Source organism: Ornithorhynchus anatinus, chromosome 4 (assembly GCF_004115215.2).
Source record: "Ornithorhynchus anatinus isolate Pmale09 chromosome 4, mOrnAna1.pri.v4, whole genome shotgun sequence".
NCBI classification, from domain to species: domain Eukaryota; kingdom Metazoa; phylum Chordata; class Mammalia; order Monotremata; family Ornithorhynchidae; genus Ornithorhynchus; species Ornithorhynchus anatinus.
This window is the reverse complement of record NC_041731.1, coordinates 102,137,578-102,162,302: the sequence shown is the minus strand read 5'-3', so window position 1 is coordinate 102,162,302 and position 24,725 is coordinate 102,137,578. Positions and strand designations below refer to the sequence as shown.

The 24,725-nt window shown below is 42.6% G+C and overlaps 1 protein-coding gene across 2 annotated transcripts in view; it reads right to left on the bottom strand.

Annotated features, from left to right (window-relative positions):
- Window positions 1-24,725, bottom strand: part of COL24A1 (collagen type XXIV alpha 1 chain) — a 481,357-nt gene that overhangs the window by 313,103 nt on the left and 143,529 nt on the right. For both annotated transcript variants that reach the window (XM_029063711.2, XM_029063709.2), the window contains exons 12-17: window positions 23,058-23,102; window positions 16,963-17,016; window positions 10,862-10,906; window positions 828-881; window positions 688-732; window positions 372-425 (exon numbers count right to left, since the gene is read on the bottom strand). In XM_029063711.2, the coding sequence (XP_028919544.1) occupies window positions 372-425; window positions 688-732; window positions 828-881; window positions 10,862-10,906; window positions 16,963-17,016; window positions 23,058-23,102 (297 nt within the window). The remainder of the gene's footprint in view (window positions 1-371; window positions 426-687; window positions 733-827; window positions 882-10,861; window positions 10,907-16,962; window positions 17,017-23,057; window positions 23,103-24,725) is intronic.

Here is a 24,725-nt window from a genome sequence, read left to right as displayed (position 1 = left end):
CCTGCCCCAAACCGAGGCATTAATCTAAATAAATCAATTACAGATATGTACATAAGGGCTGTGGGACTGGGAGGGGAAATGAATAAAGGGAGCAAGTCAAGGTGTCACAGAAGGGAGTGGGAGAAGAGGAAAGGAGGGTTTAGTCAGGGAAGGCCTCTTGGAGGAGATGTGCCTTCACTAAGGCTTTGAAATGTCGGTGGGGCATGGAGAGCAGCTGTCTGTCGGATATGAGGACAGAAGGTATTCCAGGTCAGATTAATAATTTCATATATACATCAACCTGACTTCATTTTTTTTCCCTCAGAATTTTCCCATGATATTTCACTGGCTTTTCTCTGTTTTGTTGTTGAGAAGGTCTGTTAAAAAGGTACCTTGTCTCCGGGATACCCAAGGTCTCCTGGCTCACCGATAATTCCTTGTTCCCCCTAAACAATACATCGTTACATATAGGCAGACTTCAATTGGAAATGGTGCATCTTTAAAGGTGACAACTTTATAAGACAAATGTTATTTTAAATAGAAGTGAAAAACATTGCATTTGGGCCATACGGCCACAATGCCATCTAGCAGTCTATTTGCTTAAAAAAAATGAAACAAGCATCTGCGATGTAAAAGCAAAAAAAAAAAAAGCAGTAAGATTTGAGCAGGAATGAATTAACTCTATGATAATGGAAATATTCAGATCACCTTATCACCTTTGTTTCCTGGTGGCCCAATATTTCCTGGAACACCCTAGATTGAGAAACGTTTGACGATTAACGGTGATATCACAGCAGGCACTGATGCTTAGACAGACAGCAGTAACAAGCATTTTAACAGAACCTTACCATCGACCCAGGAATCCCAGGAGGTCCGCTCGGTCCTACGGGGCCAAGAATACCCTGGGTGACAGGAGAAAAGATTCATTCATTCAATCGTATTTATTGAGCCCTTACTGGGTTCAAAGCACTGATTTAAGCTCTTGGAAAGTACAATTCAGCAATAAAGAGTAACAATCCTTGTCCACATGGGGCTTACAGTCTAGAAGAGGGCAGACAGACATCAGAACAAGTAAACAGGCATTCATATAAATAAATACAATTATAGATATATACATATATACATAAGTGCCATGGAATGGGGAGATGTGGGGAAGAGCAAAGGGAGCGAGTCGGGGTGATGCGGAAGGGACGGGGAGCTGGGGAAAATTGGGGCTTAGTCTGGGAAGGCCTCTTGGAGGAGGTGTGCCTTCAGTAGGGCTTTGAAGGGGGAGAAGAGTGATTGTTTAGCAGATCTGAGGAGGGAGGGCGTTCCAGGCTAGAGGTAGGATGTGGGCCGAGGGTACACGGCCGGACAGGTGAGAACGAGGCACAGTGAGTAGGTTAGTGGCAGAGGAGAGGAGTGTGTGGGCTGGGCTGAGGCGGAGATACCGGAGGTGAGGTCAGAAGGGTCAAGATGATGGAGAGCTTTGAAGCCAACGGTGAGGAGTTTTTGTTTGATACGGCGGTGGAGAGGCAACCACTGGAGATTTTTGAGGAGGGGGAGGTGACATGCCCAGAATGTTTCTGTAGAGAGATAATCCAGGCAGCAGAGTCAAGTATGGACTGAAGTGGGGAGAGACAGGAGGTTGGGAGGTCAGAAAGGAGGCTGATACAGTAATCCAGTCGGGATGGGATACCTCTAGGCTCCACAGGTACCCCACCTCCCTTCGCAGTGTCCCACTTTAGCCTGCGTACTTTCTTTCTCTCTTTTCTCCTCCTCTCCACTGCCCTCACTACTAGCAGGGTAGGAGGTCGGCTTTGCCGGCATCATCCGGCTTGCAGTAGGAACTAAACAGAGGTCACGTGGAAAACCATTCATTGCCAGTAAAGAGTTCCTGAAAGTGACTAGGTCCACACATGGCCGTCGATAAACTGCAGGGCCTTCAGGAAACAGCTCTTTCTCTGTGCAGAGAAATGACGTTACTTATTGTCACTCGAGACTCTGAATGTGGTACAGTTTCATTTTAAATCCTCATTTTGGATCTTTAGCAATACTGATCCTCCCCACCACCACACACACACTGTTTTTCAACTAATTTAAGCTGAGAGGATGGAATCGTTTTGGGCCAGATGCAAGATGGGCCTCAGAGCTCAAATGAAATACATTTTTTAAACACAGACTGTCTCGGAGTGTGTGTATCTGGTAGGGTACCTTTTCTTCTGTCTATTCGGCATTACTCTGAGGAAATAAGAGCTTCAAGTGCCATTAGAACCGCTGTGTAAAGTTTCTCTATCTGCCTACCAACTCAGTTGTATTGCCCTCTCCCAAGCATTTAATACAGTAAGACCTCAATAAATACCACTGATTGATTGAATCGCTGATTACATAGAACACAACGATTTGTTTCTTTGTCACTTTGAGCTCGAATACAGAGGCAGCGGGGCGGAAAGAGCGTGGGACAGGGAATCAAGAGACAAGGGTTTTAGTGTTGACTCCAAAGCTGGGTACCTGAGATAAGTCACTGAACTTCTCTGGGCCTCAGTTTCCTCATCTGTAAAATGGGGGCTAACCACTTCTTCTTTCTCCCAGTTAGATTCTGACCTCCATCCAGGTTGGGTCTATGTCTGATCTGATTATCCTGTACCTACCCCAGTGCTTAGCACATGATTGCCTATCAACCTTGGCATGAAACAAAACTCCCCACTATTGGCTTCAAAGCTGTCCATCCCCTTGCCCCCTCCTACCTCACCTCCCTTCTCTCCTTCTACAGCCCAGCTGGCACACTCTGCTCCTCTGCCACTAACCTCCTCACAGTGCCTCGTTCTTGCCTGCCCCGCCATCGACCCCTGGCCCACGTCCTCCCTCTGGCCTGGAATGCCTTCCCTCCTCACCTCTGCCAAACCAGCTCTCTTCCCCCCTTCAAAGCCCTACTGAGAGCTCACCTCCTCCAGAAGGCCTTCCCAGACTGAGACCTCCCTTTTCCTCTCTTCCTCTTCCCGTCCCCATCACCCCTACTCCCTCCCTCTGCTCTACCCCCTTCCCTGCCCCACAGCACTTGTGTATATTTGTACATATTTATTATTCTATTTATTTTATTAGTGATGTGCATATATCTATAATTCTATTTATTTTGACGCTATTGATGCCTGTCTTCTTGTTTTGTTTCGTTGTCTGTCTCCCCCTTCTAGACTGTGAGTCCGTTGTTGGGTAGGGATTGTCTCTATCTGTTGCCACATTGTACTTTCCAAGCTCTTAGTACAGTGCTCTGAATAAATAAAGTTCAAGAAAGTAAGTGCTGAATAAATGATTGAGTGAATTAATGTAGTGCTATAAATACCATCATTTCTCTTACTATGATTATTAACATTATTATCATGATTCTTCCATAACATGGCAGTTGAGTTCTTGAAGAACCTCATGCTAGGAGAAAATTGTACTATCAGAACATTAAGTCAAGGGGAATGAATGGTTTGGAAGTAAATGGCTTGACACTTTGAGATACACATTTTGATGCTATTTTTATGTCCATTTTTAGTAAAATGTTTTATACCCTTAGCATTCACTGGAATTTCACTTTTTAGATGTAAAATTGCAAACAATTCAGATCCATCAGTGGTGTCGTGTAATCAATCCATCAGCGGTATTTACTGAGCACTTGGAAGAATGCAATACAACCGACTTGGTAGTCATGTTCCTTACACGGTGAAGTCAAGATGGTAAAGAATAATCAGACCGAGGCCAGGAGGCACAACATTATCACGTCTTGTCTGAGTCTCGCACGTGTGCCCAAACATTTCCATCTACACTGAACCTACTTGCTCCAACTAGTGGATCCGATGTCCAGGACAGACTTGGTTTTGTTGCTTTTTTTAATATTTCCACTGTGCTGTGAGGAAGCAGTGTGCTCTAATAATAATAATAATGTTGGTATTTGTGAAGCGCTTACTATGTGCCAAGCACTGTTCTAAGCGCTGGGGTAGATACAAGGTAATCAGGTTGTCCCATGTGAGGCTCACAGTCTTCATCCCCATTTTCCAGATGCGGTAACTGAGCCACCGATAAGTTAAATGACAGTCACGCAGCTGACAGGTGGTGGAGCCGGGATTAGAACCTGTGACCTCTGACTCCTAAGCCTGTGCTCTTTCCACTAGAGGCCGAGGATCAAAGGTCCTGGTTTTTAATCCCAGCTCCACCATTTTTGGACTGGTTGGCCTTGGATAAACTTCTCTGAGCCTCAGTTTTTTCATCTGTGAAATGGGGATTCAAAAACTGTTCTCCCTCCTAACTAGACTGAGCAACTCACGTGGGTCCTTATTATCTGAGCTTATCCAGCTCTTAGAGCTGTCCTTGGCGCGCAGTAAGCTCTTCACAAATTCCACAACTATTACTATTATTATCTCCAAATTGTGGGTATGGTGATAAGAGAAAGGACTGCAAGTCCTGTTCTGGGAAGAAAAGATCCCTAATTCCAAAAGCAAAGGCAGAAGTAAGTCCTTCAGGATCCCTTCAGCTCTTCTGATTTAAGCAGAATTTAGACGTAGAAGCTTAATAGAAATAGATTCTACCACATTAATCCTCCAGCTCCTTAATCTTCGCTGACTGGGTCTGTACTGCAAGGGTGATGGGATTAAGGTGCCAAGCATAATAATATCCGCAGGAGAGCTGAATATTTTCTGTCCCTTTTTTGTGAATGAATAACAGTAATCCCCAGCACTATATATGGAAGAAAAGTGTTAATCTTAAAGCTGAAAAAGAAAAAAAGTTGCAAGCAAACCAGCCTCGCCTCCAGAAACAGAGAACTATTTTAACTCTGTATACAATAGAGTAATTCTCCTCGTCTTTAATTACACGAGACAGTGTTGAAGTATGGAAAACCTGACATATGTATTGAGAGAGGCCAACATAACTATGTCTCTAGTTGAGTTTTAAAGGCTGTGAAATAAAACCAAGACAGAGTGTTCCCAACATGTCTAATCCTGAACTATCTGTGACACCAGGAAGGAAGAAGGTAATAGTTTCCAGTTTGCTTTAACAATACCTAACTGAACTAACAATAGATACATTATATTAATTTATCGCTGCTGGTGACTCCAAATTTTCTCAATAGAATCCTTGTGTTCATGAAATTACAGTAGCTAGTTCATTCACAGTCCAGAATGCTTAGAAACTCGTATATTTAAATTGAAGGGAACTGAAGAAAAACAACTGCAAGCCTCCTGTTTGGAAACAAATTGGAATGCCACTCATATAAGGCTAGAAGGAAAATGTTAAGGCCATTTTAGAAAAAAAAAAATGTTTTCTCTCCCCCATTTTACTGCCTTCAGAGTCAAAACAAGATTTTTCATTTGGGTTTTACTTGGCACTATGCATAAATCAGGAATATTTAGCTCAAGGTATGGTGTTTGGGGCCTCCCCGTGTACAGTTTGATTTGTTCATTGGAACCAGGCTGTTTGCAAGAAGATGGAGAAGTTGATAGGAATAGAAGTAGCTGGTTCGAAATGGGTAGGGTCTGGACTGTAGCTGGAAACTAGCTGGGCTGTAGGGGAAGCAGCCTGGTTTAGCGGAGAGAGCAGGGGCCTGGGAGTCAGAAGGTACCTGGGTTCTAATCCTGGCTCCACCACCTGTCTGCTGTGTGACTTTGGCTAAGTCACTTAACTTCTCTAGGCCTCAGTTACCTCATCTGGAAAATGGGGATTGAAACTGTGATCTCCTTGTGGGACAATGACTGTGTCTAACCTGATTAACTCGTATCTTCCCCAGTGCTTTAAAACAGTACTTGGCACATAGAAAGCACTTAACAAGTACCATTATTATTATTATTACTAAACACACAGCAAAAGGAGGTGGAAATAAGGGGCACCACTTCAGTGAGAAAGATGTTTCTGGGATATGTAGCTGCAAGCGAACTGGATGGTTTCACTAGGACTGCTCTTCCCTGAAATTTGCGGGGGAGACTTCAAAGATAATAATAGTAATGATGGTATTTGTTAAGCACTTACTATGTGTCAAGCACTGTTTTAAAGTACTGGGGCAGATACAATCTAATCAGGTTGGACACCGTCCCTGTCTCACATGGGAATCACTGAGGCCCAATCTTAATCCCCATTCCACAGATAATGTAACTGAGACACAGAAAAGTTAAATGACTTGGCCAAGGTCACACAGCGGACAAGTGGTGGAGCTAGGATTAGAATCCAGGTCCTTCTGACTCCCAGGCCTGTGCTCCGTGCACTAGGCCATGCAGCTTCTCTACTGCTTCTCAGTTCATTCTTTACTGTCTTTTCCCTTTTTTTCCTCTCCCCACTCTTAAATCTTTCTTATGGACTTCACAACCGCTCACACAGACATGACTTAGTTACAGTAAATAAATGACAATAATTACGGTATTTCTTAAGCACTTACTATGTGCCAAGCACTGTTCTAAGCACTGGGGTAGATACAAGGTAATCAAGTTGTCCCACTTGGGGCTCACAGTCTTAATCCCGATTTACAGATGAAGTAACTGAGGCTCAGAGAAGTTAAGTGGCTTGCCCAAGGCCACATAGACAGTGGTAGAGCCGGGATTAGAACCCACATCTTCTAACTCCCAAGCCTGAGCTCTTTCCACTAAGCCATGCTGCTTCTCTAAAGGATCTGATATTCTCAATCTTTGGTAATGCTTAATGGAAGGGCATTGACAATAGGAGTCAAATGACTTGCCCAAGGTCACACAGAGCAGACAAGTGGTGGAGCTGGGATTAGAACCCAGCTTCTTCTGACTCCCAGGCCCGTGATCTATCCAGTAGGCCACACTGCTTCTATTTGAGGTTCCTCTGCCACACAAAGTTGTAATCTCGCCCAAGAAGACATGCCAATGATTGTAAACTGCTTCACGGAAACAGCCAGCCATTTCATGCTGTCTATAAGTTGGAAGAAAATCAAAATGATGGATCAGTCTGCACTTAGAAAACCATACACACAACCAAAAATTTAAATTGGAAACATAGATGTAATGCCGTTGCAGAATTCTGTTACCCACCCAGCACAGTGGCCAGTGATTCAGTGGTAGACAGTGAAGTAGAAAACCAAATCAAGAAGACCCTCACATGCTTTGGGAGAAAGTGTGGCCTAGTGGATAGAGCATGGGCTTGGGAGTCAGAAGGGCCTGGGTTCTAAATCCGGGTTCCACCACTTGTCTGCTGTGTATGACCTTGGGCAAGTCACTTCATTTCTTTGTGCCTCAGTTCTCTCATCTGCAAAATGGGGATTACGACTGTGAGCCCCATGTGGGACAGGGACCGTGTCGAACCTGATTAACTTGTACCTACCCCAGCACCTAGAACAGTGCCCAGCACATAGTTAGCACTTAATCAATACCATAAACAGAACAACAAAAACAACAAAACAGAGATGTTCAGGAACAAAGTCGGGTTCCAAGCCCTGAACTCAACACAGCTACTCTGAGTGGGAGAATTAAAGAGAACGAACGGAAGCACGATACCCCGGCAACCCACTGAATGGCGAGTGAAAATGGGAAAACTGGTAGCAAGGAGAGGAGAAGAAACACGTTAAGGAGAGAAGAAACACGTTAAGGACATGGTAAAACAAAACTTCAGACAATGCTGCATCCCATCTAAAACCAGGTGGTCAATGTCCAAGCCAAAACATGTATGGTGTACTGCTATGTAGGAAGAAATGGCTCTTAATAAATACCCCAATTATTATTATAATTATTATTTAAAATAATTATTATTTAAAGGCTTTGTAAGGAAACAGAGATAAGGAAATCCACTTTTTCCTCTCCATCCAAATGGCCAATCCAAGCACTTATCTTGCCTTATCAATCTCCCTGCCGACCTCCCTGCTTCCTGTCTCTCCCATCTCCATTCCCTACTTCACTCTGCTGCCTGGATCATTTTTTCAAAAAAAGCAGGTCAGTCCACATCTTTTCACTCCTCAAGGACTCCCAGTGGTTGCCTATCCACCTCGCATCAAAGAGAAACTCAGCTTTAAACAGTCAATTCGTTCCCTCTCTGCTATCTTACCTCACTGATTTCCTATTACGACCCAAACTGCACACGTTGCTTCCCCTACACCAACCTATTCCCTGTACCTCAGTTTCACGTATCTTGCCGCCGGCAGCTTGCCCACATCTTCCCTCTGGCCTGGAATTCCCTTCCTCCCTCTTCGTATCTCACAGATCACCACTTCCCCACTTTCAAAGCCTTACTGAAATCACATCTCCTCCAAGAGTCCTTCCCTAAGCTCTCATTTCCCCTACTCTCTCTTTCTGCTTTGTTCACTCAATCATAGCGCTTATTGTGTGCAGAGCACTGTACTAAGCGCTTTCTATACACTTGGATCTGGGCTCTTCAAGCACTTGATATTCACCTCACCCTCAGCCCTACAACACTTATACACATATCCGTAATTCATTTTAATACTTGTCTCACTCTCTAGATTGTTTTGTTGTCTATCTCCCCCTCGTAGACTGTGAGCCCATTATTGGGCAGGGATTGTCTCTATCTGTTGCCGAACTGTACATTCCAAACACTTAGTACAGTGCTCTGCACACAGTAAGTGCTCAATAAATACGATTGAATAAGAGACTCTTGGGCAGGGAACATATCTAACAAACTCAGTTGTGTTGTACTATCCCAAGCACTTAGTACAGTCCTCTGTACCCAGTAAGTGCTCAATAAATACCAATGATTTATTACAAAAAACAGAGCCAGGCGCTGCCAGCATTAAACAAAACCACACGACAAGGGACGGCCTTGTTGTAAGTGTACAACATGGCTGAAACTGTGGTTGCTGCATTAGGCTTTTTCATCACAAAGTCACTCATAGGTGGACTTCAAAATCAGTGGTGTCTTTTAATATAGAGGACAACTATGCATTTATATAATGTAACCATTAAGCATCACAGTTTAAAATATGAATGTATCCACGGTATTTTGTTATGGCGAAAGATCGTGTTTTTGATCACGAGACACTGTTGCTCAGGAAAGAGGGAATGGGAAAGGAAATAGAGATGAAACTAAAAAAAAAAAAAAATAAGCATAGATTCGGGCTATTGAGATTTGTTGGATGTGAAGGCTACTACTATTGAAATGATCAGAATTAAGATCTCAGAGATCTCAGCTTTACAGTTCACAGGCGTCTCTTCACTGTGGTAAATTCCGTGGTCCCTGCGTCATGGTTCTTGGCGTGGGCAAACAGCAAAACCATCATCAGTCCATAAATCCATGGTATTTATTGAGCACCTACTGGGTCCAGAGCACTGTACTAAGCACTTGATAGAGTACAACAGAGTTGATAGACATGTTTCTTGCCCACAACGAGCTTACACTCTAGAGGAGATAATCAGGTTGGACACAGTCCCTGTCCGACGTACAGTCTAAATAAAAGGGAGGAGGACTGAAGCTCCATTTTACAGATGACAAAGCTGAGGCCCAGAGAATTGAAGTGACTTGTCCAAGGTCACACAGCAGACAAGTGGAGGAGCTGGGATCACAACCCAGATCCTCTGACTGTCAGGCCCGTGCTCTTTCCAATGCTTTTTGCGGGGAGGGGTTGTCTCTATTGCTGTATTGTACTTTCTGAGCACTTAGTACAGTGATCTGCAGACAGTAAGTGTTCAGTAAATATGATTGAATGAATGAATGAATACTGCTATCCTTTAATGGCAAGCAATTCAAAGCTACAATTCAAAAAGCAGACTTGAGGGCTCCCTGTAACCTTGGGAGCCTGAGAGGCCTGTAGGGCTGGGAAAATGGCAGCAGTAGGGGAGGATTTTAAGCCCACTGTTACAATAAGGTGGAAATTCCTGCTGGTTATGGTTCTGCCCCTTCCTCCTCCCCCACAAAGAATTTATGATGAATCTAGTTCCAGATTCATGTCAAAAAGCTCAACTTTTCAAATTCTGGAAACACTCGCTTGGCATTGCATTAATAACTTTCTGAATAAAAAACAGGCCATTCTATGGTGATTTTAGAAAATGTGTGAATGGCAAAGGCTAGGGTTGAGGAAAAAAAAAGTTGGCATCAATCCAGTTGTGAGAAATGGAGAAAATAATGCTGTTCTTCATCACTGCTTTAGATTATACAGGAGAGGGATAACAGGAAGTAAAGGATTTATGAGAATAGTTCACAGAGGATGTTTGAACAGTCAACCTCAACCTGGAAATGGTTCCTATTTAAAAACACACTGGGCTTATTTGTATAACAGACACATTTCCTTTAGACTAACTGAAGGTTTTTTGTTTAAGAAAATTCATTTTGGAATGGGAATATTAAAAATTTTGACTTGATAGTGTTTTTTTAAACCTAGGTGACAGGTTTTTTCATGAATCATTACATCAACGCAAATATGCCGTTCATTTTAGTGACGTTGGCAAATTCTAACTTGGCCTATTTCAATACCACTCTTTCAGTTTCTTCAGGATGGTTCACTTCCCCCCAGTGATTCCCAAAAAAGCCTACTTCCAGCTTGTTCTAAATGATTTCTGAAATATTGGAAGATAGTCTGATAATGGGTCCATTTGAATCCTTTTGATCCCACCCTCAGTTCTGATCATCTAATGTTTCATTCAGTTTTTCGTTTTTGAAAGTACTGAGCTGGAAAGTTAACATGGTACTGTGGAAAAGGCATAGGCCTGGGAGTCGGGAGACCTGGGTTCTAATCCCATCCCTCTTACCTGTTGTGTGACCTTGGGCAGTCACTTCTTAACTTGTCCGTGGCTTGTCTGTACAATGGTGATTAAAAAACCGTTCTCGCTTCCCCCTTAGACTGTGAGTTTCACGTGGGGCAGGGCTTAGTAAAGTGCTTGGCACATATTGTAAGCACTTAAGAAATCCCACAACTAACATAAATGTAAAATCTTGGATGAGACCATGAATTATGAAAAAATATACTTACTCTTAGTCCAGGAAACCCAGGAGGACCAACGCCACCAACAATTCCCTTTAAAAAGAAATTTAAAAAAATTAATTTACCCTCATTGTGGGTAAATTCATTATTATCATTTACTTCAAATGATAATAGAAAAGACCTGCCCACTCTGACACTGTCAAATTTTAATGTTTCTGTCTGGCTTCTTTCGAAAACACAAAATGTCTCCTCATTTATTTATTTTTTTTAAATGTGTAAGAAAACAGTCAGTCAATCACATTTATTGAGAGTTTACTGTGTGCAGCGCACTATACTAAGCCCTTGGGAGAGTACAACACTACAATAAAACAGACACGTTCCCTGCCCACAATGAGCTTACAGTCTAGAGTGGGAGACAGAAATTAATATATATAAAATTACAGATATATACATAAGTGTTGTGGGATTGGGAGATCATAGATAATACTGTCTAGTCTGAAGTTGGGCTGATCTCCTGGGATTACTGACCAGTAATTTCTGTAACTATTATTATTATCAAGTGCCCTGGAGTCATTTGCGATTCATAGTGATTCCATGGATATACTTTCTCCAGAAGGTCCTGTCCTCTGTCATAATCCACAACCTTTCCTAACAGTTCTTCCGCTATCGTTGTTATGGTCTCTATCTAGCTGCTGGTCTGCTTCTTCCTTGTTTTCCCTGGACTTTTCCTAGAATTAGTGTCTTCTCCAGAGAATTAGTCCTCCTGATTACGTGTCCAAAATATACACATCTAAGTTGGGTTATTTGGCTTTCCAAGGATCACTTTGGTTTAATTTGCTCTAAAATCCAATTGCTTGTTATTCAAATTTCTGTATCTTCATAGAGGTAAATCGATACTATGTAAAAATCATCGAATTAAATTTAACGGAGTTTTCCACGGAAATTTCCAGCTTCATTATCCTCCTGACAGAAGTGGGGTGGTAACTAATGTTTTGTTTTACAAAAATGCAACCAGCTATGCTAGAAAACTTTCATCTGGACTCCTACAGACCAGACAGGGCTGCAGAGGTTCTCGAGATTTGCTGGCTTGAAGTGCTATATTCTCGACCTGGACCTGGTTTGACTGACACCTACAACTACGTCCTTCTTCCTCTTGCCACCAGCTTGTGTGGATTTGGTAAACTCTCTTTCATTCATTCATTCAATTGTATTTACTAAGGGCTTACTGGGTGCAAATCACTGCACTAAGCACTTGGGAGGGTACAATATAACAACAAATAGATACATTCCAGCCCACAGTGATTTCACAGTTTGGAGGGAGAGACTCCAAATTAAATTAAATAGATTAAATAAATGCCACTTCTATTTAGAAATACTACTATTATTAGTATTATTATTATAATACTACTGCAAAAATATACTTTATAATAGTATTTAATAATACTATATTAATAATAGTTACTATAATCCTCTCGTTACACTGCTCTGAACAAAGTAAGTGCTCAATAAATATTATTGATTGATTAAAAAACCAATATTCTATATCTAATCATAACTTTAGATTAGTTTGTAAAACTCAAAGAAAAATGCCATTATTATTATTAGTACTACTAGTTCAGGTATTTCCCTAGTGTCCTTTGTCTACGTGGCTCATAACTAATAATAATAATAATAATAATGATGATGTTGGTATTTGTTCAGCGCTTACTGTGTGCCAAGCACTGTTCTAAACACTGAGGTACATACAAGGTAATCAGGTTGTTCCACTTGGGGCTCACAGTCTTCATCCCCATTTTACAGATGAGGTAACTGAGGCACAGAGAAATTGAATGACTTGCCCAAGGTCACACAGCTGACAAGTGGCAAGACCAGGTTAGGACCCATGACCTCTGACCCCCAAGCCCATGCTATTTCCACTAAGCCACACAATAATATTAACTGGATTCTTAGTCTTGCTGCAAACTTCAGTGAAAATAGAATTTTCTTCTGAAAAATGATTTAACAGGGAGCATTTGTCTCATGCAGACACAGTTTGTATGTGGCTTGATTTATTCACTGGTCTCTCTTCAGAAAATAGCACTTCCCAAGTGTGAAAGTCATCAGATTGATTGCTAGTTATGATGATACACGCATGATGAAAGGAGATGAGAGAACCCTTTCTCCAGGCTCGCATCTCCTCCTGCCTTCAGAACATCTGTACTTCGATGTCCTCCCGCCACCTCAAATTCAACATGTCCAAGACGGAGCTCCTTATCTTCCCTCCCACACCTTGTCCTCTCCTGAATTTTCCCTTCGCTTTAGACGGCACAACCATCCTTCCCGTCTCACAAGCCAGGAACCTTGGTGTCACCGTTGACTCCGCTCTCTCATTCACCCCACATATCCAATCTGTCACCAAATCCTGTCAATCTCACTTTCACAACAACCTAGCTACATGATAAGGGAATCAATGAGTCCATCACTGTATTCACTGAGCGCTGTACTAAGCGCTTAATAAATACCACTGATTGATTGGCTGATCCACTGGGCAAACCTGAAAAAAGGGGCTTAACACCTCAGTGAGGAGTCCCCAGACCAGTTTTTTCCCAGTTGAAATTTCTTGTCACCAGCAGTAATATAGGGAACTGAAATTTGTAGCTCTGTTTCATAAGGAATGCTCTGATTTTCTCAAAAAAATGGAGAAACTATGACTATTGATGGTAATTAAATGTAGCTTCTGAAATCACTGCTTCCCATACTACTGTCCACACTTCACAAGAACCTTCTCCCAAAGCATTTTGTTGTTGAACAAGATCACTATAAAATGTGTAAATGATGAAATTTACCTTTTCTGCTCAAAGATCAGTTCTAATTTTCTATACCACAAATAAATGTTCTATCTCGTCTTATGTTAAGTGAGGAGAATTTTCCAGTGGGTTGGATACTTACTGTAAATCCAGATCTCAAGAGCCTTTTCTAAGGCCGAGAAGGAACAGCTACACTTTATTCTGATGGGAGGGGCAAAAGAAATCAAAACGGTCTCCTTCAACTCTGATTTGACAGTGATACCGTTATGTTGCAGCAATAGCATTTAGCGGTGTGCCTCAGGGGAGCCAGTGTTGCTTTACTGTTGCCAAAATTCAGCAAGCTAATGGAGAAGCAGCGTGGCCTAGTGAACACAGCACAGGCCTAGGACTCTGAAGGACTTTGGCTCTAATCTTGGCTCTACCACTTGCCTGCTGTGTGACCTCGGGGAAGTCACCTAACTGCTCTGTGCCTCAGTTCCCTCACACGTAAAATGGGGATTAGGATTGTGAGCCCTATGTTGGACAAGAACTGTGTCCAACCCAATTATCTTGTATCTACTCCAGTGCTTAATACTCAGTAAGCACTTAATAAATGCCAATTTGTTTTAGAATGACAAAATCTACCTAAACTCTATGAAAACGGTATGGAGGCAATGGAGTTGCTTCTTGACCTTCCGTATCCATCTTCAGGCAAAGACCCTGCAAAGGTCTGTTAGGATGTCGAGACAGAAAAATCTCCTCCCGGATGTAGATGTTTGTAAAAATGCTCACAAATTTGGATGATTTTAAATTTTTCATGGCTTTAACTATGATGCGAACTTCCTCAAGAGTTGACCCCTTTGGCACACTGCTTTATTTTGGTGGGCCCAAATATTTCGCGGACCTCTTCCTCAAAAGGGGAAGCAGCGTGAAGCAGCAGAAGCAGCGTGGCTCAGTGGAAAGAACACGGGCTTAGGAGTCAGAAGTCGTGGGTTCTAATCCCGGCTCCGCCACCTGTCAGCTGTGTGACTTTGGGCAAGTCACTTCACTTCTTGGTGCCTCAGTTACCTCATCTGTAAATGTGGGTGAAGACTGTGAGCCTCACGTGGGACAACCTGATGACCCTGTATCTACCCCAGCGCTTAGAACAGTGTTCGGCACATAGTAAGCGCTTAACAAATACCAACATTATTATTATTATTATTATTAAGGGGAAGGGGCCTACAGAAGGTTAGTAAAGCGTTGAGGCCACAGCTGCAGGATTAGATCCTCAGGTGCAGCCGTCTGCAGAATTCAGTTCCTCTATGGCAGTATGACTGAAGCCATGTAGCTTCTTCGACGATGAGTCGACATCCTCGTTTGGATGCGATAAGCAAAGCTTTGAATCTCTCCTCGCTGGCATTCCATCATTGACCGTATGTGTTTCTTAATTTGCATGTCTCATTGCAGGGATCTAAAGATCTTCCTTGTACCCTGAGCAAGCAGAGCGCAAGATGCAACCCACACTTCTTTTGCAGTAAGGAATTTTTTTAGTACTGGAGATATCTGATGGAAGCAAATCATAGTGGTGATGTAGCCTCCCAGTTTTTCTTGCAACAAATGGCGGTTTCCAGATTCAAACGAATTGGACTCCCATTGTTGTGCGGGAAAAGAGAGAGGGGCACTCAAAGAATAGCAAGCATTGGGTAGTGTAGCTCCTCAATATCGATCCTTTACATTTTAAAACAATTACTTTAGAACCCAGTTCCCCCATTTTGTTATCATCTACATTTTGAGGGGAAGGTTCTACTCTGCCTTTCATTAAATAAAACTTTGGTAAAATAGGCTTATTGTGGGTAGGGATTGGGTCTACCAACTCTAATGTATGGTACTCTCCCAAGTGCTTAGGACGGTGCTCCACATACAGCAAGTACTCAATAAATACCACTGATTGATCGATTCTCCAATGGACTTGGTCATTAATAGGGAAACACACTTCCCATTTTCCCAGAGCACTGAAGAGAAACCGACTTCTAATTTACTTCTATTTAAATGTATTCGTGACTTGCCTAAGTCTTCATGGCTAATGATTTTAGTTTAGACTGGAAGGACCTTTCACTTTTATCTCAACTCTTCTGAAAAAGGTGGTCCTTGGCAGTGGTATTGGGCAATTTCTTGACAGGCCTGGGAGGCAGTCAAATGATTTACAGAGTATTTTGATCCTGTACCAAATGATTATTTCCCGAAAGTTTGATTTTAAAGTAGAATTCAACTGAGTTCAGCATGAGACCTATTAGACTGTCGTTTGATATTTCAGCAATCTAATTAATGTTTGGCAGAAACTACTTGGTGACGCTGATTTACTGAAGAGGGCGCTATAGCCCAGCTGATAAATTTCTTCTCAATTACGTAGGCGAATGACAGGTCTAAAACTGGTCAGCAACCAATGAGAGGTCAAAATAGTCATACAGCTATTCCTGTATAATTCAACTAACTAGAAAAATGTCATTTCAAAAACCCTAGATTCATAGTCACAGCTTCAAGAAAATTTTAGATTTCTCCATGTAGCGGAGAGCATGTAAGAGCTCAATGAATACGACTGAATGAATGAACCGCTTCATTCAACAGGCCGTAGTCGTAACTGACTGTGATCAGGTTTATTTAACTGATGCTGCACTGCAAGGCTACCAAAGAGCACACTGGCATCACAACATCAGCCTTCTCCCAGACCTCCCTGCCTCCAGACTCTCCCCCCTCCAGGCCATACTTCACTCTGCGGCCTGCCTCATTTCTCTAAAACATTGTTTCTCCATCTCTCCATTCCTCAAAAATCCTCCAATACTTTCTCATCCCTTTTTTGCATCAGGCAAAACTCCTGACCATTGGCCTTCGGACATTTAATCAGGTCTTCTTCCCCTATTTAATCTTGCTCTCTTTCCACTTCAGTCCAGTTCACATTTCACCTTTCTATAGCCAAACTACCCACGGCACCTCATCTTCGTCTCTTTTGCGGTCACCCCCTTGCTTACCTCCTCCTTCCTGCTTGGAACTTCATCCACTTTCACATCCAGCAGATCCCAACTAGCCCCATTTCCAAACCCTTTCTGAAATTGCACCTTCTCCAAGAAGTCTTCCCCGATTAACCTCTCATCTTGATCCTATTTATCTCCAGATTGTCACTTCAGCACTTAAGCATCTGGGTAGTCAACAGCTCCTCACCGCTTTGTAGCACGCATGTTCATATCTTCAAACTCGGTTGCTTGCCCTCTCCCTATAGATCTTTAGATCCCTCAGTGCAGGGATGGGGTCTACTAATTCTACTGTACGCTCCCAAACGCTCAGTACAATATTCTTGCACACAGTAATCAGCCAGTAAATATCATCACTTGATTGGCAGGTACTTACCGGGCTGCCGTCTGGCCCAGGGAGACCTCTGTCCCCAAAATCACCTGGGAATCCCTAGGATGGAAAGGAGGAAAATTGTATGTCAGGCTTAAGAGAGGTAATTGGTAAGAATTTGATTCTCAAAAACTGTAGTGAGAATTTTCTTATGAAATAATAGATTTAATCCTATGAATATCAGTGGGGAGGGCGTCTTTTTTTTTTTTTTTAAAGTAACAGGTCAAACATATTTCCTCCTGGAAACCATCTTGGATTTATCTTTCATTCCCCTTCCCTATTACCTTTCCTGTGATTTAGTGCCACCCCTCAGCATTTAGATGCTTGCTTCCATCCCCACCCTCCAACAGCACTTATATATAGATCCTTCTTCTCGCTTCCTTCCCTTACTTGCAATTTCTTTTTTTAATATCTGCCTCCCCCATTAGGCTGCAACCTCCTTGAAGGCAAGGATCGTTCTATCAACTGTACTGTACCCTCTCAAGCACTTTCTATAGTCTTCTGCACAAAGTAAGCACTCAGTAAATACCACTGATTGATAGATTGACTGGCAAGCTGGGTCTCTCGGCTTTGTCTCCCTCCCAACCCTTCTTCACCCCCCCCTTTCCACCCCAATTTCATCACTGCTACTTGACATTTAAGGTTCTTTTCGTTCTTTTAATACAAAAGAAACGCAAGAAATTCATGAGTTAGCAAAGAAACACTGCTTCCTACTGTGCTTGTTTCACATCATTTTTTTTTTAAATGACAAATTCACGAACCTAGTTCACACTTAAATTTCTTCAAGCAATTTTCCAGGTACTGCTCTTGCAGGAGATTAGAAGGGTGGAGGATAGAGCTTCATTTAAAATTCCATCCCAGGAAATTCTGGAAAAGCAACTTTTGCATGCCAAAAACCACCCCTAAATTTTCATATGTACTACAATGCCATCCTCTTATTTTCCCATTACATTTCCAGAGAAGGGGCTCTGACATAACCATAAAAAATTGGATTAAACATCACTGCTTTCTTTAACTTCCTGACAAAGCAGTTTGGCTTCCAAGGACAATGAAGGCGAGATGCCTGAACCACACAAATACGTAGGAGACACTGCTTTCAGTATGTTTGACTGCACACATGGTTTTCACATTATCTTCAGATTACCGAACAAGACAAAACACCGTGAGTAAAACATGTTTCCACTACTATTTTGACCATGTTATTGAAACATCACCGGGGCAGATGAAAGAGGGTTAGCTCTCCATTTATAAAACCACCTTTCATACACAACTTCTTAGTATCGTCTGGATAAGAACTGGAATAGACATTGCTTTTAGATCCAAGACCCTGCACATTGCTTTAGCTAGCTTGAATGAAAACTGGGCGACGTGTGATTTTTAGAAAAAAATAGCCTTCGAATAGTGAATTGCTCTTCAAGTACCAAACGGAGTTCATTATATGTGTTCCACGTAAGGATGGATGGACTCTACCATCAAGGGAAGCAGTGTGGCTTAGTGGATAGAGCACGGGCTTGGGAGTCAGAGATAGAGCACGGGCTTGGGAGTCAGAAGGACCTGGGTTCTAATCTCAGATCCACCTTACGCCTGCTATGTGACCTTGGGCAAGTCACTTACTTCATTTCTCTGAGCCTCAGTTATCTCATCTGGAAAACGGGGATTAAGAGTGTGAGCCCCAGTGGGCCAGGGACTGTGTCCAACCTGATTAGCTTGTATCTATCCCAGTGCTTAAAACGGTGCGTAGAATAGTGCTTGGCACAAAGTAAGCACTTAACAAGGGCCATAATAATACGAATAATAATAAGAAGAAGAAGAAGGACAGATAAACCTCAGTCCTGAGACTTCAGGACCAAGAACGTGAGAGGAGGAATTAATTGTAGTGTTAGTGGCTTGCCCAGCTCTGCTTGTTATGGGCAGGGAATGTGTCTAGTTATTTTTGTATTGTACAGCAGCGTGGCTCAGCGGAAAGAGCAGGGGCTTTGGAGTCAGAGGTCATGAGTTCGAATCCCAGCTCTGCCAGTTGTCAGCTGTGTGACTGTGGGCAAGTCACTTAACTTCTCTGGGCCTCAGTTCCCTCATCTGGAAAATGGGGATTAAGACTGTGAGCCCCACGTGGGACAACCTGATTCCCCTCTGTCTACCCCAGCGCTGAGAATGGTGCTCTGCACATAGTAAGCACTTAACAAATACCAACATTATTATTACTCTCCCAGGTGCTTAGTACAGTGCTCTGCACACAGTAAGCACTCAGTGAATAAAACTGACTAACTGACTCACTCACTCATGCCCTCTCAACCCTGACAGTCACGTTTCTGGGGGAACAGAAGACAACAGGAGAGCAGGGAGGCACTGGAGAGCAGCACTTTGAAAAATGCATTTGCGGTCTTTGCTCACGTTGGCCAGCTACAGGCAGATCCCAAACTAGAACTCCAGGCTCCCTTTCCAAGAGCAGGGTTCTTTCCAACTGGACCAACAGCAAGGTTTATATAAAATACAGACCAAGTGTAAGTAAACATTGAAAAAAAAATAATCACTAAAGACAGAAAATTAGCGAGTCCTGAGGAAAAGCTTGTTGTGGGCAGGGAACATGCCTATCAGCTTTGTTATACTGTACTCTCCCAAGTGCTTGTACATTGTTCTACACACAGTAAGTGCTCGATAAATGCCATCACTTGGTTGATTGATTGAAACACAGTTTAAATGAAATAGATTATACAGCCTCGGCTTCCCCGTGTTCCTTACTAAGACACATTTTTACTTATATCCTTCATGGTCGACAAAGCAGAACCTTTTGTATATTTTGGCTTCGCTTTATAGTCCATTTCCACATCTGGCAGTTCCAATGTTCAATGGCGCAGCCTAATCTACTCCTGGTGTTTTCCTCAAGTACCCAGTTGGACTCCTGCCAGACATCTCCTTGACCTCGATCCACCTCCCTTCTAGGACTTGTACTAAGCCAGGTCTTGGGCTTTTCTATATTTAAGGTCTTTCCTTCACATTTTACCTTAAAAACTGCTTCACTAATTTTATTTTCAGTACCAGATGCCTAGAGTTTTTTCGATGAGTTGGTGCTCAGCACTATGGGACAATTTCCACTGTCCAGAAAGTAAGTTCTCCCACTTCCTCTCTGCCCCACCTTCTGACCCCCTGGACCATTTCTTGTTTCTATCAGATAGAATCAGTATGGCCTAGTGGCTAGAATTCAGGCCTGGGAATCAGAAGGACCAGGGCTCTAATCCCAGTACCACCACTTGTCTGGTGTATGACCCTGAGCAAGTCAGTTAACTTCTCTGTGCCTCAATTACCTCATCTGAAAAATGGGGATTAAGAGTGTGAGCACCATGGAGGAAAAGGACTGTGTCCAACCTGATTGTCTGGTATCTACCCCGGTGCTTAGTACAGTGCCTGGCTCATGGAAGCACTTAACAAATACCATAAAAAATAGAGCGTAAAGGATGATTTTTAGATTAAGCGTTGCCCACGACTGAATTAAAACAAAATTTTCTGTATAGAATAACTGATGAGATTCAAAGAATGAGCAGTTGAAAACCATCATTGATTCTAAATGGAAAATTTCAGGAGGACATCCAGCTCAGTGGGGCTAGATGAAGCAAGCAACAGTATTCACTGAACATTTTTTGTGCGCAGAGCATTGTACTAAGCGCTTGGGGAGTACAGTAGAGTTAGTAGAGTCTCCTTGCCCTCGAGAGTCTTATCATCTAGTATGGGAGGCAGAGACTAAAATAAATGATTTAACTTTAAAGAGAACTCAAATGTGATCAAAGTCGCTATAACATTCCTCAATCTGGAAGATTTACCTAACTGAAAAGTAACTTTGTTAAGCCACAGCTAAATTTTATCACTTCATACTTTATCTCTGTCTGGGCTGTAATTTCATGAAAAGAACAGTGCATACCTATTAGAAGTGTCAGTCATTGGGAATAATCAAGCTGTTTGACTAGATTCAGATCACTGTTATTTTGAAGTATGAAAGTAGTTTGACCAAAAGCAGTAAAATGCTTAGGAAATATGTTAGTTGCAGAAAAAACACACATTTTCTTTCACTTTCAGAGAATCTTGATTTCAGGTACGTTAGGACAGACTGTAAATCACGTTGAAGAGCATTAAACTGATTTATAATCTACCTCCATGGAGGAAATACTCTAGCATTAAGCAGCAAATAGTTTAGCTTGGCAAAATTTATTCCCCTCTATTTTTTGTATCGGAAAATATAAGAAGCTGCAGCTGAGTTGTCTGCAGGCCAGTGTCTGACTCTGGCCCCTCATAAATCCCTCGAATCTAAATCTGTGTTGTATTACTATTCATTTAAAAATATATATTTTTGTCTTTTTCTAGGACTTTTCAGTCCTGGGCAGTGAGAACCAGGACTTCCTCAATTGTTAAATCAACCAACCGAACCAATGCCCTATGGATTTTTTTCACTTTAGGATCTGCAAAAATGTCAGATTTTGCTAACATGCCCACAACTACCTGCAACCTAGAGATCAATCAGTGGTATTTGTTGAGAGCTTACTCTATGCAGAGCACTGTGTTGAGCTGTGGGGAGAATCCCTCTAGACTGTAAGTTCGCTGTGGGCAGGAAATGCGTCCCTTATATTGTTCTATTGTACTCTCCCAAGTACTCATTCGCTCCCATGGCTTCAACTATCATCTCTACACAGATGACACCCAAAGCTACATCTCCTCCCCGGTTCTCTCCCCCTCCCTCCAGGCTCGTAGCACCTCCTGCCTTCAGGACGTCTCCACCTGGATGTCTGCCCGCCACCTAAAACTCAACATGTCCAAGACTGAGCTCCTTATCTTCCCTCCCAAACCCTGTCCTCTCCCTGACTTCCTTGTCACTATGGACGGCACTATCATCCTTTCCATCTCACGGGCCCGCAACCTTGCTGTCATCCTTGACTCTGCTCTTTCATTCACCCCACACATCCAATCTGTCACCAACGCCTGCCGGTCTCACCTTCACAATATTGCCAAGATCCGCCCTTTCCTCTCCATCCAAACGGCTATCATACTGTTACAAACTCTCATAATATCCCGACTGGATTATTGTTTTAGCCTCCTCTCTGATCTCCCATCCTCCTGTCTCTCCCCACTCTAGTCTATACTTCACTCCACTGCCCTGATTATCTTTGTACCTAAATGCTCTGGACCTGTCACTCCCATCCTCAAAAACCTCCAGTGGTTGCCTATCAACCTTCACATGAAACAAAAACTCCTCAGTCTTGGCTTCAAAGATCTTCATCACCTAGCTCGCTCCTACCTCACCTCCCTTCTCTCCTTTTACAGCCCACTCCGTACACTCCGCTCCTCTGCCACCGCTAACCTCCTCACTGTGCGTCGTTCTTGCCTGTCCCGCCGTCGACCCCTGGCCCTCGTCCTACCTCTGGCCTGGAACGCCCTCCCTCCTCACCTCCGTCAAACTAACTCTCTTCCCCTCTTCAAAGCCCTATTGAGAGCTCACCTCCTCCAGGACGCTTTAGCAGACTGAGCCCTCCCTTTTCCTCTGCTCCTCCTCCCCTCCCCATTCCCCCTATTCCCTCCCTCTGCTCTTCCCCCTTCCTCTCCCCACAGCACTTGTGCATATTTGTATATACTATTAATTACTCTATTTATTTTGTTACTGATGTGTATATATCTATGATTCTATTTATCTTGATGATATTGACACCAGACTACTTGTTTTGTCTTGTTGTCTGTCTCCCCCGTTTAGACTGTGAGCCTGTTGTTGGGCAGGGATTATCTCTGTTGCTGAATTGTACATTCCAAGTGTTTAGTACAGTGCTCTGCACATAGTAAGCGCTAAATAATACGACTGAATAAATGAATGAACAATAAGCACTCAAGAAATACAATTGACTGAATACAGTGCAACAGTGTTCGTAGACTTACTCCCTGTCCTCTAGTAGCTTACAGTTTAGAGGGAGCTTACACCCAAGGAGGACAGTAAATGTACTAAAAACTGTCCGACATGGAGGCACTCCATATTTAAACACATTTTTAATGCTTTCAAAATATAAAAATACTTGCATTTGGACTTATTTAAACTGCCAGTAAGCCAAGAAATGTAGCAGGAGAGTTACCTGTCTCCCCTTAAGGCCTTTCTTTCCTCGTAGTCCAGAAATCCCCTGGAGAAGAGATGACATTAAATGTTACATTGTAGACTTAGTGTAGCCTAAGAAACTATGAGCCCCACGTGGGGCAACCTGAATACCTTGTATCTACCCCAGTGCTTAGAACAGTGTTGGACACATAGTAAGTGCTTAACAAATAACATTATCATCATCATAAAGTCCTAGGCTGCAGTAATTGCCCAAAGAAAATAGTAGAAACAACCAAATAGAAAATAATTTTCATATTTTATGTTTTAAAGGTATTCATTTGGCCTGGATATCTGGTTTCCTTCCATATCCATAACAATACTGACAGTAATAATAACTAGTTTCGTTGAGTACTTATTCTGCGCCACACACTGCACCAAGCATTGCAAGAGATGAATCTCTTCAGTAAGATAAGACACAGTCCCTTTCCCACATGGGATTCATAGTCTAATAAGGAGTGAGAACTGGTATCTCATCCCCATTTTACAGATGAGAAAGCTGGGGCACAGAGAAGTTACGTGACTCATCCAAAGTCATTCGGCAGGCAAGTGTCGGGGCTGGGTTTAGAACTCTTAGAAACCCTGTTGGGATGTTCTGATAAATCACATGTATCTCTGTGGATTTGGTTGTTTTAGACTCCTAGTCCTTCCCAGACAAAACTGAAAAGATTGTCGACATGAGACGATCCTTTACAAATTTAAGCTTCTGGGAAAGGTAAATTTTGAATAGTAACTGACAGGGATGGCATGCTTGATTCCTTTTTCTAAATTGCTTCCCAACATAAAAGCACATATAACTGAGTGGCCCAAGTTACACAGGCCCAAGTGGGTACACCGATAATTTTAGACATGGGGTCCAGAAACACAATGAAACTCAGCAACCGCTGCAGTGAGTTTGGAACAATGTCAACCAGATTTTCCGAGTCAGAACGGTTTATTTTTGGTCTAGCCTACATGATTGATGAGTGAAATTAAGTAACGGTTGATATCTCATCCTACAACTCACAAAGCAATAGAAACCAGAATGAAACCTCCCTTCAGATTCACACATATTTATAACAGAGCTTGATCTTCCATGGACATTTCCCTTTTGCTTTCTAAACTCCTTCAGTCTGCTCTGAGACGAAGAAGTATACAGAAAATCTTTGAGAATTAGCGGAGCTTCTTTTGGGATTAAATATAATCTCTTCCATTAGAGACATTTATTGGGTCTCTACTTTGATTGTGAGATTAAATATAATCTCTTTCATTTGGAGTTCACCTTTATTGGGTCTCTGAATAGATTGTGAGTCCCTGCCTGGACTGCCTTTAGAATACTTTTTAGCACAAAGTTCTTAATAAACCTCATAGGTACAGCTTTCCAGACTGTTTTTGGTTTGGTGTATCCTTGAAATAAAGAAATGATAGACTGGTAGTAATTGAGGAGCACTATTGCCTAGTGGATAGAGCCCGGGCCTGGGAGTCAGAAGGTCATGGGTTCTAATCCTAGCTTCGCCACCTGTCTGCTCTGTGACCTTGGGCAAGTCACTTTAAGTCTCTGTGACCCAGTTATCTCATCTGTAAAATGGGGATCGAGACAGTGAGCCCCAAGTGGGACAGGGACTGTGTCCAACCTGATTTGCTTGTATCTACCCCAGTACTTAGTGTAGTG